The sequence below is a fragment of the Cloeon dipterum genome, chromosome 3 (assembly GCF_949628265.1).
Source record: "Cloeon dipterum chromosome 3, ieCloDipt1.1, whole genome shotgun sequence".
Classification (NCBI taxonomy): domain Eukaryota; kingdom Metazoa; phylum Arthropoda; class Insecta; order Ephemeroptera; family Baetidae; genus Cloeon; species Cloeon dipterum.
This window is the reverse complement of record NC_088788.1, coordinates 34,628,272-34,642,211: the sequence shown is the minus strand read 5'-3', so window position 1 is coordinate 34,642,211 and position 13,940 is coordinate 34,628,272. Positions and strand designations below refer to the sequence as shown.

The following is a 13,940-nucleotide window of genomic DNA, read 5'->3' as shown; positions in this document are numbered from 1 at the left end:
AGATGTATCATTTGAAAGCCCCACACATGTACTAAACTCATTATTAAGAAATTATTCAAGAACCTATGGGTCAACATCGCCTCCAGAGAATTTTGTTAATGAGCACAAAATCCGCGACAGGTGCGTGCAGTAAAATCACGTTAGTTGTTTCTTGTGTCGACAAGCCAAATAGAGAGTGCGTGCCCTGGCAGCAGCAGCAAGTTTTTGAGGCAATAAAATAATACCTTTCGACACTGGTCAACCGATCACTTTTTCCTGAGTAATAAGAGTTATAATTGAACGGTTCTGGTGTATCATTCCACTAATTGGAGCTCGTGCTTTTCCTCTAAAACCCTTACCGTCAATAACGAGCTCGCATGATCGTTTAAAATCAAATAAGTGCACGGGCGGATCATAAATTAATTTGCCCGACACGTTAGGAACTTTGAGAGAAAAATATTTGAAAATTAAAATTCAGGCTCTAATCTAATTTCAATTATCGCTGTCGGAAAAAATATTTGAACATTTATTTAATTAATTATGTCTTTATTTTAATTTGTGACGAATAGTTGTATTTTGTATTAACTGTGATTTTCCGCTTGCATTTCACCATTTCTTGATCTGCAATAAAAAAACTGTAGCTTTGTGTGAAATTTTGAACGCCTCTATTTTTTATTATTCATGAGTTTTGTTGTTCATTTTTTGGTTAGATAAATTACTTACCAATCCAAGGATGAATTATAATCTGTCTCTATATCTGTAGATAAACTCGAGAGCTCGTATAAAAACCACAATTTATTGAAGACATCATCCAGAGTTCAACCAAGGAGAGCACTATCGACATGGTGGCCAACCTTTTCACGGCGATAGCACCATTGGTGTATCATCACTGTCAGTCAACGACATGTCACTTCTGTTGGTCACGTCTGCAGGGCCTGGTGTTGCCACGTTTGATTGGACGCTGACGTTCGGCGACTCGAGGCTGGACAAGCCCGACATCTGCAGCCTCACGGGCACTGCCGAGTGGATGCTCACTGCTTGCCCCTCGGCAGGCGTTGATTCCTCAGTGACAGGCATGTCAATCAGCATGTTGGCCGTTTCTTCCTTTTGCCGCTTCTCAGCGATGCTTCTCAACAAAGCCTTGCCTTCCTCTTTCGTCTGAAAGTTGCGCAAATTAACAATGGAAAAATGAGAAAATAATTCAATCTACCTCTTCAAATTCAAGGCATTTGTTGCAGTACATGCAGGCTTGCTCGATGTCTCCTTGGATGAGGAAATGGTTCGCCAGGTACTTATAGGCCCGCGCTAACTCGACCCTGTCCGAACCACCTGCCATGCCGCTATTTCCTTCAATAGACAACATTCGCTGGCTCTCGGCTGCATACTCCAGGTACAGCTCTGCTGCGTTGTCTTTGTGGCCCATCGTGTCGTGTAGCCTGTCAAATTTAAAAATCAACAAATTAAAATAGCTCTTTTATCAGCTATGTTGTTTGGGTGGTAGAGTAGAGTCCTTATAATCAGAGTCGCGCGGATTAGCGGACCAACGCGCATGTTAAATGAGTTTTCGTTAGCGGCTGTGTTAAAATTACTGAAGCCCTCCGCATCTCAAGTGTTATTAAACGAAAGCGCACAAATTGATTTACAATACAAGTAAAAATCATGACCGCGGGAAATAAAACATCCGAGATATTCGCATTGGCTTTTCCTTTTCACTCCCTCCAAGCAGTGCGTCTCGCAGTAAATTGCGTGCCTGCTCTTGGCCAATGTGATGGCGGGATTGAGTCACGTGTCTGCTCGAACTTCGTGTGCTTCACTGCTCTTGCTGGGTTATGCGCAGATGTCGCTACTGTCGCCTGCTCCAGCTGTAGCTTTCTTCCCAGACGAAAAGGACACTTTTCGAACGCGGATTTCTCGGTTGATTTATTTTCCGCTGTCATGCTTTTGACCTATGTTGTAGATCAACTTGTACGCTTTCACTTGACAGCAATTGAGACGCAGATAGCTTCAGCAATTTTGACACAGAGCCGCTAACTGAAACCCATTTAACTTGGGAATAGTGGATCTGCGCAGGACAAATTTAATGCGCGTCGGTCCGCTCATCCGCTCGACTCTATGGTAGAGAGGTGTCGAAATAATTACGTACTTGGCCAATTTGAGGAGGGCAGTTCGCTCAATGTCTCCGACATTCCTGGCTTTATAGTAGCACTTCATGGCATCTTTGAATTTTTCAACCTTCTCATTCGCCTCTCCCAACGCGATGAGCATCCGGCTGTCGTTCGGCCTCAGTGCCTGGGCTTTTTTATAGTGGTACTGGCTGAATTGGGGCATTTTGAGAATTTCATATGTCTGCCCCAGGCCGTACCAAGCTCTGTAGTCAAGCCAATTGACCTCTGCGTTGCGAGAATTTAGTAAAGGGATAAAAAATCGGCAGTAAATGATAATACCTATCGCCTGTCTGTAGCTTTTCATAGCAGCATTGATGTTCTTCAACTCCATGAACTCGTGGCCCATCAGAGTCCACGCTGATAAAAAGTTGGGCTTCAGTCTCAAAGCTCTCTGGAAACTCTGGACGGCTTTCGAGTGCTCATTTCGTAAACTGTAGAAGTTGCCTATTTCCGACATTCATGAGTTACTTTTGTTATAATATGCAAGGCAGTATTAATATCTCACCTATCACCACGCATGTTTCTGCTCGGTACTTGTCCACTTCGCTGACTGAGTGAGCGAGGTGAGCCAATTCCGCTCTCATCTCTTTAACATATAATAAATTGCTGTATGTATCCATGTTCTCTAGTCGGTAAGGATCATAATCCAACAGTTTTCTGAACATTTCAACAGCAATTTCAACGTCTGGAACATAATTAAACCAGGATAAAGACAATTTTTGGTATTTTCTTAAGCCTACCTCTTTTGTTGTGGTACGCAAGGGCAATTTGAGCGTTCAGATAGCTGCATTTCTCAAAGCCGCTCTCTTTCAAAAACATGTAAATTTCAAGCGCCTCTTCATTCATTTGCAACTCAAGATACATGTGCCCGATGAAAAAGTATTTGATCCAGTGGTTTGGCAGTTTCAGGTTGGAAAGCTGTAATTAAAATCAAGTCAAAGCAGTTCGCTGGATGTAAACTGTAAAATTACCATGCATCGGTCTGTCACTAACTGTGACAGTTCCAGCCAGGCTCCCCAGTTGAGAGGAGAAATATTGATGGCCTTGACTAAACTCTCGACAGCCTGCTGTCGCACTTTGAGCTTCTTCAAAACGATTCCGTGCAGGTAGAGCAAGTACCCATCCCTGGACTGAACTGAAGATTTGCTTCCAAGAATCGAGCCGGTGCCATTGATCAGAAGGTTCAAACTGCTCAGAAGGTCTCTCAGCTCTTGCAAGCAAGGAGAATGTTGAGAACCTGTGAACATTTCTTATTTGAGTCCAAGTTTTTTTTAATTTTGAACAGGAACTCACTTGCACTAGCTTCCGTCATGTTGTCGATGTGCCTCTTTTCTGAAGCAAGGAATTGAGCCCAGTTGCGCAGGAATACAAGTTTTGGGTGCTCTGATGAGGAAATAAAGTGAGCGCACCTAAGGAAAATCATGGGTAGAGATTTTGATTATATTAAAAAATTAACCAACGAACCTGTCATATTCTCGTAGCTCAAGAAGTGTTCTTGCCAGATCATAAAAGTCTATTTCTTCCGCTGGCACTGCGGGCTCAGCTTCCACTTCTGAAGGATTTACTTGAATTGAGGACAACGAAATTCGTAATTCAGAGAGCCTACAAAAATAAAATCGCGCTATATAGAAAAGCTATAAAATGTTGTTAAATTTCTCAAACAATCATAACCTCAATAAAGGAAACGCAATGAAGTAATTCTTTAGTCAAGCCCGTAAAGCTCTTCGTTAAGGAGAGTAGAGGTTTACGTCCGTACTCTCTTTATTATAGATACCCTTCGTCTGCTTTCAGTCTTACCATTTGGCTGTCTCCGATAAACCTCGGCCTAAGCATTCGTTGTAGCCTCGAATGAGGTCCTTCTTAACCTCACGCAAGTCCAGTTTCTTCATTTCTTCCAACATTTTCTTCTAAAAACAGATCTTCAGTCGTGCGCCGATGAAATTGCCGGTATTAGATTGTTTTGTTTACAAAATTTGAAGGGAAGGGAGGGGAGTGGACACGTTCTGCCCGGTAGGCGCCAGAAAACCGAACGACGTATGAGGAAAGGACGTAGTCAGCTGTGCTGCGTGACACTTTGTCAATGTTTATATGTGTACTTATTGCTGGAAACCACTCCAAACACTGTTTAAGACAATTTCGCAAATTGTGAATATTATCTCTCCGTGATTAGTCGTAGGAAGAATGGACGAGGCGAAATGAGTTGGTTCGACACTACTGGCATCGCCAGTTTGGCGAAAAATGCATTGAAAGAGGCCCAAAGAACGATCGACAAAGCGCTGGATATCAAAGATGATGAAGTTCCCTCAAAACGTATCTATCTAATAATTTTTAATTTTTACACAGTCAAAACCTGCTTGCGTTAATTGCAGCCACTACGTCGACAGAAGATGAAACTGATGGCTTTTTCTCGAGTTGGGGCATCAAAAGTCCAACCAGTGGGACTACTGCCGTGCATTCCACCAAGAGTACAGTGGACTCCGCCGTCCAGGAAGAGCCGACTCCTTCATCTGCCAACACCGGTAATATTTGGGGATCATTTACAGGCTCATTTTTTGAAGCAGAGTCGTCAAAGACAACAACGGCGGGTAATGAGCGTAATTACTGTGCTGGAAATTAACTAATAAAATTTGTTTCAATAGAAGATGCCTCAGAGCCGGTTTCTATACAACCCAAGAAAGTTTCGGGTGCTGTAGAAAAACCAAAAGATTCGATTAAGCCTCCAGCCACTCTGAGTGTGACTCGGCAAGCGATTCAGGGAAGAAGAGTGGCTGCCAACACCAACAGGCTTTCTGTGATATCTTCAAGTACTGGAAGTCCAGACGATGGATGTGGCAGCGAAAGTGTTGGGGTTTTGGGCTCCACCAGCGAGAGCAGTCTCTCGCCTGAAACCGCAGAAGCATGGTGAGCATTTTATCTATTTTCATTCAAAGATAAAGGTATATTCATATTATAATTGGACTATTTTGCCTTTTTATGATTTCAAAACATATTTTCAGCATTAAATATTTGTTCAGGTATATATTCAAACAAGCATTGTTCACTGCAACACAAGTCTAATTTGTAAAATTTAATTGCAGCCAACACGTTGAGCAAAGTTCTCCAGAGTCTGTTGGTGTGATTGCTGGAGGAAGCAGTAGCGACATCAGCGAGCTCACTTCTCCCAGTTCCGTAGAGGTCATTGGATGGAGTGAAGCGGAATCCCCTTGCTCGCCAATAGCAGCGCCAATACGACCGATTGGTTTGTTTCCACTCCAGCCGCGTCCGCAGTCCTCCCTGCAGAGCCCAGTGAGCGACATCTTAACCCCCGAAAGTGTAGAGGTAAATTTAAATTATGAGTTAAAAATATTAGAGTTCTCAGCCAGCCACGCCAGCCGCTGATGAAAATGTCCAGCCTTCCTTAAATCTCGTGGCTGAGACCTTTAAAACTTTTTTAATTTTTATATTTTCCTTTTGTTTGTGTTAATTTATTTTAAATTTTAAGTTCATTCCTGAGTTCAAGAATTCAGAGCTTGTAAGTTTTCTTAATCCGATAGCCAGTAGAAATTAAATTTGTCTGGTTTTAAAGGTGATAAATGAGGAAGAGTCAGAGGCGAGCTTGGCTGACGACAGCTCCACCTCAGCCTCAAGCACAACGACCACGACTGTGATGGAACCTAGAGTGCCTGATCTCACGGCCAGCGTTCACATGAGAACGATGCTTGCAGAAGCGATGGAAGAACAGGCCAGTTCTAACTCATCTGAGAAAAGTTCGCAAACTGCAGGAAGAGATCAGCACTCTCCAGTGTCGTCTCTGACGTAAGTTTGTATTGTCAAAACAAACGGGGCTGTAAACAACTAATTGTGTAGGTCTGAGCCCATAAAAATTGAGTGTGGCCAGCTGAGTGGACAAACGTCGGGCGATGAGCTTGAGACAACAACTTCATCCGACATTGAGATTATATCAAGTCCCAATGGGGACGGCAGTAGCACACATTCCAGACAGAGTCCTACCAAGCTTCATCCTTTAGTTACTGCTGTTAGGGGCGAACTGCCCAGCAGCGGATCGCCTGACTCCACCAACTCGGACCGTACTTCCCACAGATACCCAGGAATCGACCCTAAAGCGCCAAGTGAGGAGATGCTGAAGAGAATAAACGAACTGCAAACCATTCTAGACGCGCGGGAAACTAAGCTTTTCGAGCTGGGTAAAATAAATGTAGAGCTGCAAGAGAACAACGTAGAATTGCACAGGTAAGATAATTTAGCTTCATTTGTTAAAAGAAAATACTGACTTTCGTCATTCAAGACAACTGGAGATGGGCTTACAAAATCAAGCTGCAAACACGCAAGACGTTGGTCAAATAACAGAGGAGTTTACGCAGCGCCTGTCCGCGCTGGAGCGGCGTTTCCAGCAGGCTATAAGAGATAAAGAGGCGGTGAAAAAGCAGTTAGACGTAAGTAGCATGCTGTGGAGCGAGAGTCGCGCTGGCATTCTGGAGCTGAGCACCATGTTCCTGTTACAGAGCGTGAAGCAGGAAGCCTCGTCAAAAGTGGCCGCGTCAGAGCTTCAGGCGATTGTTAGCGAGAAGGACGAGGAGATTAAGGAGCTGAGAGAGGAGGGTGAAAAGCTTTCCAAGCAGCAGCTGCAGTTGTCCACCTTGGTCAAGAAGCTGAGGGCCAAGGAAAAGGATCTGGAGGCTGCTGCTAAAACTAACAAGTAAGTTTTGAGTTAAAAAAAAAATGAAAAAATCCATATGTGAATTTAATTTCTATTTTTCCCTCTAGAATTTGTTCGTGCTGTTATGAGATATTTTTCAGTACTTAAAAATAGCTGGGAATTTTTGGCTTAATTTGAAGGAATTTCTATCGCAGGAAGATACGAGTTGCGGAGTTGGCAATTTCGTTGCTTGTTTCTCTTTTCAGAAATGTTTTCAACGATTGCGGATTCATAATTCTCTGCAGTACGAGAACGTGTGACATTTTTTCCTGCTACATTTTTTGCCTTTTTAATGGGACTAGCTTTTGTTAAATCATTTAAATAATTAGTTAGTCTCAACTCACAGTTTTCATCTGCTACATTAAAATGCATTTTGTAAAGTGTATTAATTTATTTTTTCAGGCAACATTTGTCTGATCTTAATCAAGAGGCGGAAAGATTGAAAAAATCCCTTTCCGCGAAAGAGGAGGTTGAACGAAGCCAAATCGAAGCTGTCAATCGGCTCACAGCTCAAGTGAAACGGCAGGACCGGGAGCTGAGCGCACTGCAGATCCAGTTGAACGATTCCAAAGAGGAAAAAGATAGGCTGCAAACTACACTGGAATCGACTAATAAGTCAGTCTTGTGCTCATTTGCATTGACAGCCGTCTGATTGTCTATTATCCGCAGAGAAATGACTGAGTTACGTTCATCACAGCTGAGCTCGGAGCTTGCCCAGCGGCAGATCTTATCTCACCAGCTGGAGGAAAAGCAGCGAGAGATCAACAAGCTGCAGATCACGCACCAAAGAGAGCTTGAAGAACTGCGCAGGGAATTCATCGCAAACTCGGCATCAGGCTCGCAAAGGGAAGAACAGCTAAGGAAAGAATACACCGGACTCTTGAAAAAGTTGCAGTTGGCCGAAACTAGGGCGGAGGAATTGGCGCAGTGCACGTCCGACTCGACAAAGCCTCTTTTGAGACAGCTGGAAGCACTGCAGTCCAGTGCATCCTCTCAACAGCAACTGGCTGAAAGAACAGAGCGCCAGCTGTGCGACAAAATTGCAGAGTTGCAGGCTAAGTTAGCAGCTGTCACGGAGCAGGAACGAGTGAGTCGGGAGCTCAAGACTGGACTTTCCGCTCAAATCGGTGCTTTGCAAGCTGAAATTACTACTTTGAGCGCCACTAATAGAGAGCTGCAGAGTCAAAATAAGGTTCTGCTGAAGGAGAATGAAAGGTGGGTAATTTAAAACCAAGAAAATATACACAATGCTTAAAAATATGGTTTAGATTGTCTGATTGCCTGTCAAATTTGGAGAGGACCACTGCAGAAGACGTTCGAAGTCTTAGGGCTGAAGTTTCATCCTTGAAAGACCAGTTATCAATTCAGCAGGCTGCAACAGAAGCTGAGAAACGGCATACGACGGCCCTAGAATTCAAGTTGAAACAAGCTGAAATAGCTCGAACTCAACTTATGGAACAGACTCCTCTTACTGTGAGCATATTTGACAACCTCTGTAATTAAAATAAAAAAAAAAAATCAAATTTCAGGTGACGATAGGTTCGCAAGCAATGACTTCCAGCACTCCTCCACGGTCGTCGCCGGCACCTTCTCTGACTGAAAGCGTGATGAGTGCGAGCTGGATGCAGGACGACATCCTCAACGGCGTTCCATCAGTTAGCCTCATGAGTGACCACGCAGGCCCTTCGTCTGCCCTGCTTGAAAACCTCCAATCGCAGCTGAAGTGGAGGGAAGGAGAAATAGCGCAGATGCGTTTGCGGACCCGTCGACTGGAGGCGGAGAGGACCGATCTCTCCAAGCAGGTGGCCGACCTGACCGCCAAGGCAGAGACGCAATCCTCCGAGCTGGAGAGATTTGTCGAGTTGGAAAGGAAGTACGACGCCCTGTTGCAGATGTATGGCGAGCAAATAGAGGTCAACCAGGAGCTGCGAATGGACTTGATTGATGTGAAAGACATGTTCAAAATTCAGATCGAAGCGCTGGTCAGCAACCAGGCAAACACTCCTTCCTGAGATTGAGCTAGTCGATTGATGCTAATAAGGAGTGCTTGACTGATTTGGCTTGTGATGAAGTTATCTTGAGACAGTTTTACGTATTGTGTACTTTAATTCAATTGGCCAGAACTATTAAGTTTTTAAGAGATATTTGACATTCAAACTGTTATGTTGTATTTGTGTTCCAGATGATGTTTGCTCCTACTTGTTTTTAAAAATAAAATGCACAATAATTTAACTCAAAGAGAACATTGGCGTTTTCGTAATGGCATCTAGGTTTATTTTTGCTTACAAAATATATGTACAGTATATCCTAATATGAGAACCATAATCAATGATAGGTTTTTGTATAGCGGATGCTTGACTTTTTAAATACATAATCGTTAAATTAAATTGATAAAAAGCTGATAGCAATAACCCAGTAAATTAACCAGCAAGTCCAGCCTTTTGTCGGCACCGATTCATCAACGCGCGAAGCATGAATTGCTTTCGAGACAAAGCTCGCACTTGTTTGAGAAATGATTCCAAGTCGATGCGTCCTCTTCGCAGAGCTTCGCCCAGATAATAAATGACATCTTCAATGGCAGATTCTTCTGCGAACGCGTTCAGTAGCTGTCTGTAAAGCGGCGCGGTGGTTGTGACCGCTTCGTCAATGTCCAGTGGCTCTTCAGCCGATAGTTTTCCCAAACCCTGTTGGAGATTAACAATTTTTAGCTCTTCATTAGAAGGGGAAAACTATATTGTAACTTAGAGATTGCCGTAGATTTATTTAAAATTATTTTGGTTAGGCTAAATAATAAAAATATTATCAATAATTTAAAAATTAACTGCAAGGCTTCAAAATCAATATATTTTTAAAAACAAAAAAGGTTTTGACTGCGAATCTTTTGTTAATAATTCGAATTTAATGAATTTAGTGTCAGAGAGATTGGAAGCAAGTTTTAAAAACATTGTCACTCAATCCTACCTTGTCCATTTCAGCCTCCTTTTCCTCAAGAACCGAAATCGCCTTTTCCAGCTCAGAGCAGTCTTTCTCCAAGCGACCGACAAGCCCCTCCAGCTTGCTCTTGCCCTGAATGAGCTCCATGTTGGTGCGCCTCAGCGTCTCCAGTTCGGCGGTGCCCTGCGAAAACTGCTCTCGGAGCCGCCGTCTCAGTTTGTCCTCGACGGCTGAGAGCAGCGAGGCCCTGATGTGTTCCTCAGTGATGGTGCCGCTACTGGTGGACGGCGGGTAGCCAGATGGTGAGCTCGTCATCGGCGAGGGCTGCGACTGCATGGGTGGATAAGGTGGCGGGTACCCAGAGTTTGCAGAGGAGGGATAGGCAGGGGGGTAGCCCGTGTCGGAGGAGACTGGCGGGTAAGGGGTTGGCCCGCAAGGATAGCCACTCGCTTGAGGCATCGCTGGCTGAGGCATTGACGGATACGGCAGAGGGTTGTTCGACGAAAAGACAGGGTATGGCGGGTTTGACCCTGCCATCGGCTGCTGAGTTGGGTACGGAGCCTTTGCCTTTGTGTAAACCGGCGGCTGCTCCCCAAAAACGACAATCATCACTTGCACCAAGCCAAGCAAATTAGATTTTGAGGCGTCCCATTCGTGGAGGTAAGGCAGGTAAACTTTTCCATTGTGGTCGACAAACTTAGAAACCTGTAAAATAATAAACATTTAGATAATAAAATATTTTACGACCCTAGCACCATTTTGTGAAACTTTAGCGAAAATCCCTTATCAGTTTAATATTAAAAATACGATTGATGACCTCATGCCATGAAATAGGTGTTATTAAATTTACTTTTGTATAACATAATGTATTCAACATACTTTGATGCACATATCCGCCGTGGGTGTGACATAGCATATTGGCGAGTTGAAAGGGTGCGTGTCCATTAGCCAGATCTTAACAGGTATGTTGTACGTGTTGCCTTTGTAGCGGACAGGAATGGTTCCTCCAAGGTTGATCAACTTGCGGCAGGAGCCGTCGTTGAAGACGTAAGGCTCGAGGTTAGACACCAGTCCTTTATATTGCTTCATCAAATTGATCATGTCGATGCTGGAGGCATCCTGCTGGTGGTACCTGGCTTCAACCAGGAACTTTTTTATTTTCGCAACTTCACCCATGGCTTGGTATCGAGGGATGGACTGAAATTCAAGCGAACCGTAGCCGAAGCTGACTCATGCCCCTGCGCCAAACAGACTTGTCAAGCAATCTGCGAAATTGGAGGAACGGAAATGACGGTCAGTAATACGCAGAGGCGAACATTCTCTTTGGTATGAAATAATTCGTTGCACGGTGCGGAAAATAAGAACAACAATATTCACGACTTTACCTGAATGTGTCCACAGTGAGGCTCAATTCAATCTATTAACATCAAATGACACCTTTTCCTGATTAGGGCTCCACAGTACATACATTAACAACTCAGTTGTGCCAACTTTATATTAACATGTACTGTCTTGACGTACCTTGTTTTCCATGTTTTCCGTGTTTCGCACTGGTTATTGGATAATATTATGCAAATTGGCTATGAGATAATGTTGTTTTGATTATCTTAGCTAAAAATAATGTAACCAAACTCTTTACACACGATATTTTTATTGAGATAATTTTTCTAATCTATTTTAGGTGTCAAGTTGCCTATCATGATGTTTGTGATTGACACAGCTGGGCTCGTGTTACGCCTCCTCCTCCTCCTTCCAATCTATAGGATAAAGGTTAACTTTTTGGACTCTGTAAGCTACGCGTGAGTACATAATCTGCATGAGAATTTTTGAACTTTGAATTCCTTCATTCCTCACCAATCAAGCTTTAAGGTAAGTCGCACGTCATTTTAGCTGTCCTCATTGAAGTCATTTATTTCTCAATTATGTATTGCGTTTTGTATGGCGATGATTCTCACTCAGTGAGAAGTTATGTATTATGTAGATATGACCACAAAGGTTTCATTCGGTTTCATTAAGATTTTTCCACCGAATTTAAGAGGTAATGAGAAGTGGTTACTTTTAAGTCATTAAACAGCAGGGCAATATTTATTGAATCAGAATCATTATATAGATGAGGGTTTATCTTGGTATTGGTTATTAGCCTAGCCCAGAAGGTGAAACTAATGTGGGTGAAACTTAAACTTTAAAATAGTTAGATACCCTGCTTCAATAAAGGATGTCAAACTATAACACATTTTTTCCAAGCGAAATTTTAATGCGAGATGAAGGATTTTTAATATTATGTCTGCTTTTAATTTAATTTATTTTTATTTTAATTTAGGCCCTTTAACAAGCCTTTCCAATGACTAAAATATTAAATAGGTGTTCTCAAATCAAATTCAATTATACAATGTGATTTGTTTCTCTTGTGAGAAAGATAATTATTAGATAATACGTAAGGCTTCAGTTTAAAGGTGAAGACGCAGCTGAAAAAATAATATCGAGTCATTATATTACTCTCGATTCTATTTTAGATTTGTATCATATCTCGCATAATTATCACAGTTTTTTTAACAACAAAAAGCATAAAAAGGCTTGATTAATAAATAATTAGTAAAAATCCTAAGTATTGGTGAGAAAATTTGCATGACAAATTAATGCCAATGCTGTCTGTTATTTTAAAAGTATTTTCATCATTTTTAATAATTTATGAAAGTCCTCTCTTAATCATGAAACCTTAAATACGCTTCCTCACTATTTGCTGCTATTTTAAATTCATTATTTATGAATTGATTTTAATTTCAGAAAAATGATGAACATCACTCGTCAGTTAAGACCCAGCCTCGCGAAGGCGCTGATGCCAACAGCAATGCGCGCCATGTCCGCGGACTCGAAGTTGGTGGAGCTCACCATGAACGAAAAAACAGGTTTGATTTTATCAATCCCTCCAATTAAAAATCTAACTGAGTTTTAAAGGAATTGCCACCGTCACCATGAATCGTCCGCCGGTAAACAGTCTGAACCTCGAACTGCTGCAGGGTTTGCTGAAGGCCTTTGAAGCTTTAGAGGATGACAGGAAGTGCAGAGGCATGATTCTGACATCTGTATGCGCAGAAAACTTCTTTGCTTTTGCTTTAATCACATCTTATGTCCCAACAGAGCTCGCCTACTGTGTTTTCTGCCGGCCTTGACATTATGGAAATGTACAAGCCGAAACCTGACCGGGTCAAGGCATTCTGGACCACCTTGCAGGATGTTTGGTTGGCTCTCTATGGCTCCTCGTTTCCCACCGTGGCTGCTATTAATGTAATTTTTATTGGAATTTGTCGTTTTAGTTTTTGGAGAAAACATTGAATTTGTGCGATCGATATACAAAGGTGGACATTTTTTATTTGTCAATTTTGTTGAGATTTTTAAAATTAATTTCTCGAAAAAGTCTTTCCCATAATAAGCTTCATAAACTCCATCAAACACAAAAAATTTCCCAGGTGAAATCTTGTCTAAACTCCTTGGTTAGATAATTTCACCAAAAACTATTAAGTTTTCTTGCAAGAATATTTAGTTCTGTGTTTTAATAGGGACACAGCCCTGCAGGTGGATGTCTGCTCTCCCTGTGCTGCGAGTACAGAATAATGTGCCCGAATTATAGCATTGGGTTGAACGAGACCAAACTGGGCATCGTCGCCCCCAAGTGGTTCATGTCTTCGATGTTGGGAGCCATTCCCTACCGCGAGGCTGAACTTGCCTTGACAAGTGGCCGCATGTTCTCCACTGACGAGGCTTTGAAAATTGGACTGATTGACGAAGTCGCCTCCGACAAGGCTGATGCCATTGCTAAATCGGAAAAATTCCTTTCCCAATTCGCCAAAATCCACCGTAAGTCGCAACTTAAATTTTTTAGAACGTTATTGAAAGAATGTTGTTTTCCAGCAATCGCTCGCAAGCTGACTAAATTGAACTTGCGCCACAGTGCTCTTGAATGGATGCAGGAAAACAAAGAATTGGATTTAAACATCTTCATCAGCTTTGTTGGCCAGCCCATTGTGCAGAAGAGCCTGGAAAAGTATTTGGAAGGACTGAAGGCTAAGCAAGCAAAGTAATCTCACCTGGTGTTAAAAGGTGTATCTTGTTTTTGTTGTAAATTATATTCAAAATAGAATATTTATAATTTTTTATGGATTTATGTA

At 42.4% G+C, this 13,940-nt stretch overlaps 4 protein-coding genes across 6 annotated transcripts; 2 read left to right on the top strand and 2 right to left on the bottom strand.

Annotated features, from left to right (window-relative positions):
* Positions 1–756: 756 nt before the first annotated feature.
* Cdc23 (cell division cycle protein 23) lies at positions 757–4,129 on the bottom strand. The gene is made up of 10 exons (XM_065481824.1): positions 3,942–4,129; positions 3,609–3,746; positions 3,438–3,553; positions 3,116–3,381; positions 2,885–3,062; positions 2,650–2,829; positions 2,424–2,588; positions 2,123–2,369; positions 1,190–1,415; positions 757–1,137 (listed from the first exon to the last, which is right to left on the bottom strand). The coding sequence occupies exons 1-10, from the start codon at positions 4,043–4,045 to the stop codon at positions 838–840; spliced, it is 1,920 nt and encodes a 639-aa protein (XP_065337896.1). The 5' UTR covers positions 4,046–4,129; the 3' UTR covers positions 757–837.
* Positions 4,130–4,221: 92 nt separating this feature from the next.
* Tmf (TATA element modulatory factor) lies at positions 4,222–9,083 on the top strand. Of its 2 annotated transcripts, XM_065481818.1 has the most exons (13): positions 4,222–4,454; positions 4,514–4,729; positions 4,784–5,045; positions 5,222–5,462; positions 5,626–5,655; positions 5,710–5,939; positions 5,991–6,374; positions 6,430–6,577; positions 6,647–6,840; positions 7,243–7,455; positions 7,510–8,055; positions 8,109–8,313; positions 8,370–9,083. In XM_065481818.1, the coding sequence occupies exons 1-13, from the start codon at positions 4,340–4,342 to the stop codon at positions 8,850–8,852; spliced, it is 3,267 nt and encodes a 1,088-aa protein (XP_065337890.1). In that variant the 5' UTR covers positions 4,222–4,339; the 3' UTR covers positions 8,853–9,083. The 2 variants fall into 2 exon arrangements, with proteins under 2 accessions (XP_065337890.1, XP_065337891.1); XM_065481819.1 differs by lacking the exon at positions 5,626–5,655.
* TSG101 (tumor susceptibility gene 101) lies at positions 9,068–10,950 on the bottom strand. The gene is made up of 3 exons (XM_065481821.1): positions 10,654–10,950; positions 9,802–10,479; positions 9,068–9,524 (listed from the first exon to the last, which is right to left on the bottom strand). The coding sequence occupies exons 1-3, from the start codon at positions 10,948–10,950 to the stop codon at positions 9,261–9,263; spliced, it is 1,239 nt and encodes a 412-aa protein (XP_065337893.1). The 3' UTR covers positions 9,068–9,260.
* Positions 10,931–13,932, top strand: LOC135938256 (enoyl-CoA delta isomerase 1, mitochondrial-like). 2 transcript variants are annotated; one of them, XM_065481822.1, is made up of 7 exons: positions 10,931–11,067; positions 11,456–11,573; positions 12,559–12,680; positions 12,730–12,857; positions 12,913–13,059; positions 13,332–13,629; positions 13,684–13,932. In XM_065481822.1, the coding sequence occupies exons 1-7, from the start codon at positions 11,007–11,009 to the stop codon at positions 13,851–13,853; spliced, it is 1,044 nt and encodes a 347-aa protein (XP_065337894.1). In that variant the 5' UTR covers positions 10,931–11,006; the 3' UTR covers positions 13,854–13,932. The 2 variants fall into 2 exon arrangements, with proteins under 2 accessions (XP_065337894.1, XP_065337895.1); XM_065481823.1 differs by lacking the exon at positions 10,931–11,067 and having other exon boundaries at positions 11,494–11,643.
* The last annotated feature ends 8 nt before the right edge of the window (positions 13,933–13,940 follow it).

What these genes read in the sequence shown, in the direction of transcription:
- LOC135938256 (XM_065481822.1), top strand. Translation starts at nt 11,007, where the DNA reads ATGCCCCTGCGCCAAACAGACTTGTCAAGCAATCTGCGAAATTGGAGG. An exon ending in TTGGAGGAACGGAAATGACG is followed by an intron (nt 11,068 to 11,455) that starts GTCAGTAATACG and finishes AATCTATTTTAG; the next exon opens with GTGTCAAGTTGCCTATCATG. An exon ending in CCAATTCGCCAAAATCCACC is followed by an intron (nt 13,630 to 13,683) that starts GTAAGTCGCAAC and finishes GTTGTTTTCCAG; the next exon opens with CAATCGCTCGCAAGCTGACT.
- Tmf (XM_065481818.1), top strand. Translation starts at nt 4,340, where the DNA reads ATGAGTTGGTTCGACACTACTGGCATCGCCAGTTTGGCGAAAAATGCA. An exon ending in GCTGCTGCTAAAACTAACAA is followed by an intron (nt 6,841 to 7,242) that starts GTAAGTTTTGAG and finishes TTATTTTTTCAG; the next exon opens with GCAACATTTGTCTGATCTTA. An exon ending in TGGAACAGACTCCTCTTACT is followed by an intron (nt 8,314 to 8,369) that starts GTGAGCATATTT and finishes ATCAAATTTCAG; the next exon opens with GTGACGATAGGTTCGCAAGC.
- TSG101 (XM_065481821.1), bottom strand. Translation starts at nt 10,950, where the DNA reads ATGGGTGAAGTTGCGAAAATAAAAAAGTTCCTGGTTGAAGCCAGGTAC. An exon ending in CGGCGGATATGTGCATCAAA is followed by an intron (nt 10,480 to 10,653) that starts GTATGTTGAATA and finishes ATTATTTTACAG; the next exon opens with GTTTCTAAGTTTGTCGACCA. An exon ending in AGGAGGCTGAAATGGACAAG is followed by an intron (nt 9,525 to 9,801) that starts GTAGGATTGAGT and finishes AATCTCCAACAG; the next exon opens with GGTTTGGGAAAACTATCGGC.
- Cdc23 (XM_065481824.1), bottom strand. Translation starts at nt 4,045, where the DNA reads ATGTTGGAAGAAATGAAGAAACTGGACTTGCGTGAGGTTAAGAAGGAC. An exon ending in AGAAACATGCGTGGTGATAG is followed by an intron (nt 2,589 to 2,649) that starts GTGAGATATTAA and finishes TGTCGGAAATAG; the next exon opens with GCAACTTCTACAGTTTACGA. An exon ending in AAGCTACAGACAGGCGATAG is followed by an intron (nt 2,370 to 2,423) that starts GTATTATCATTT and finishes CTCGCAACGCAG; the next exon opens with AGGTCAATTGGCTTGACTAC.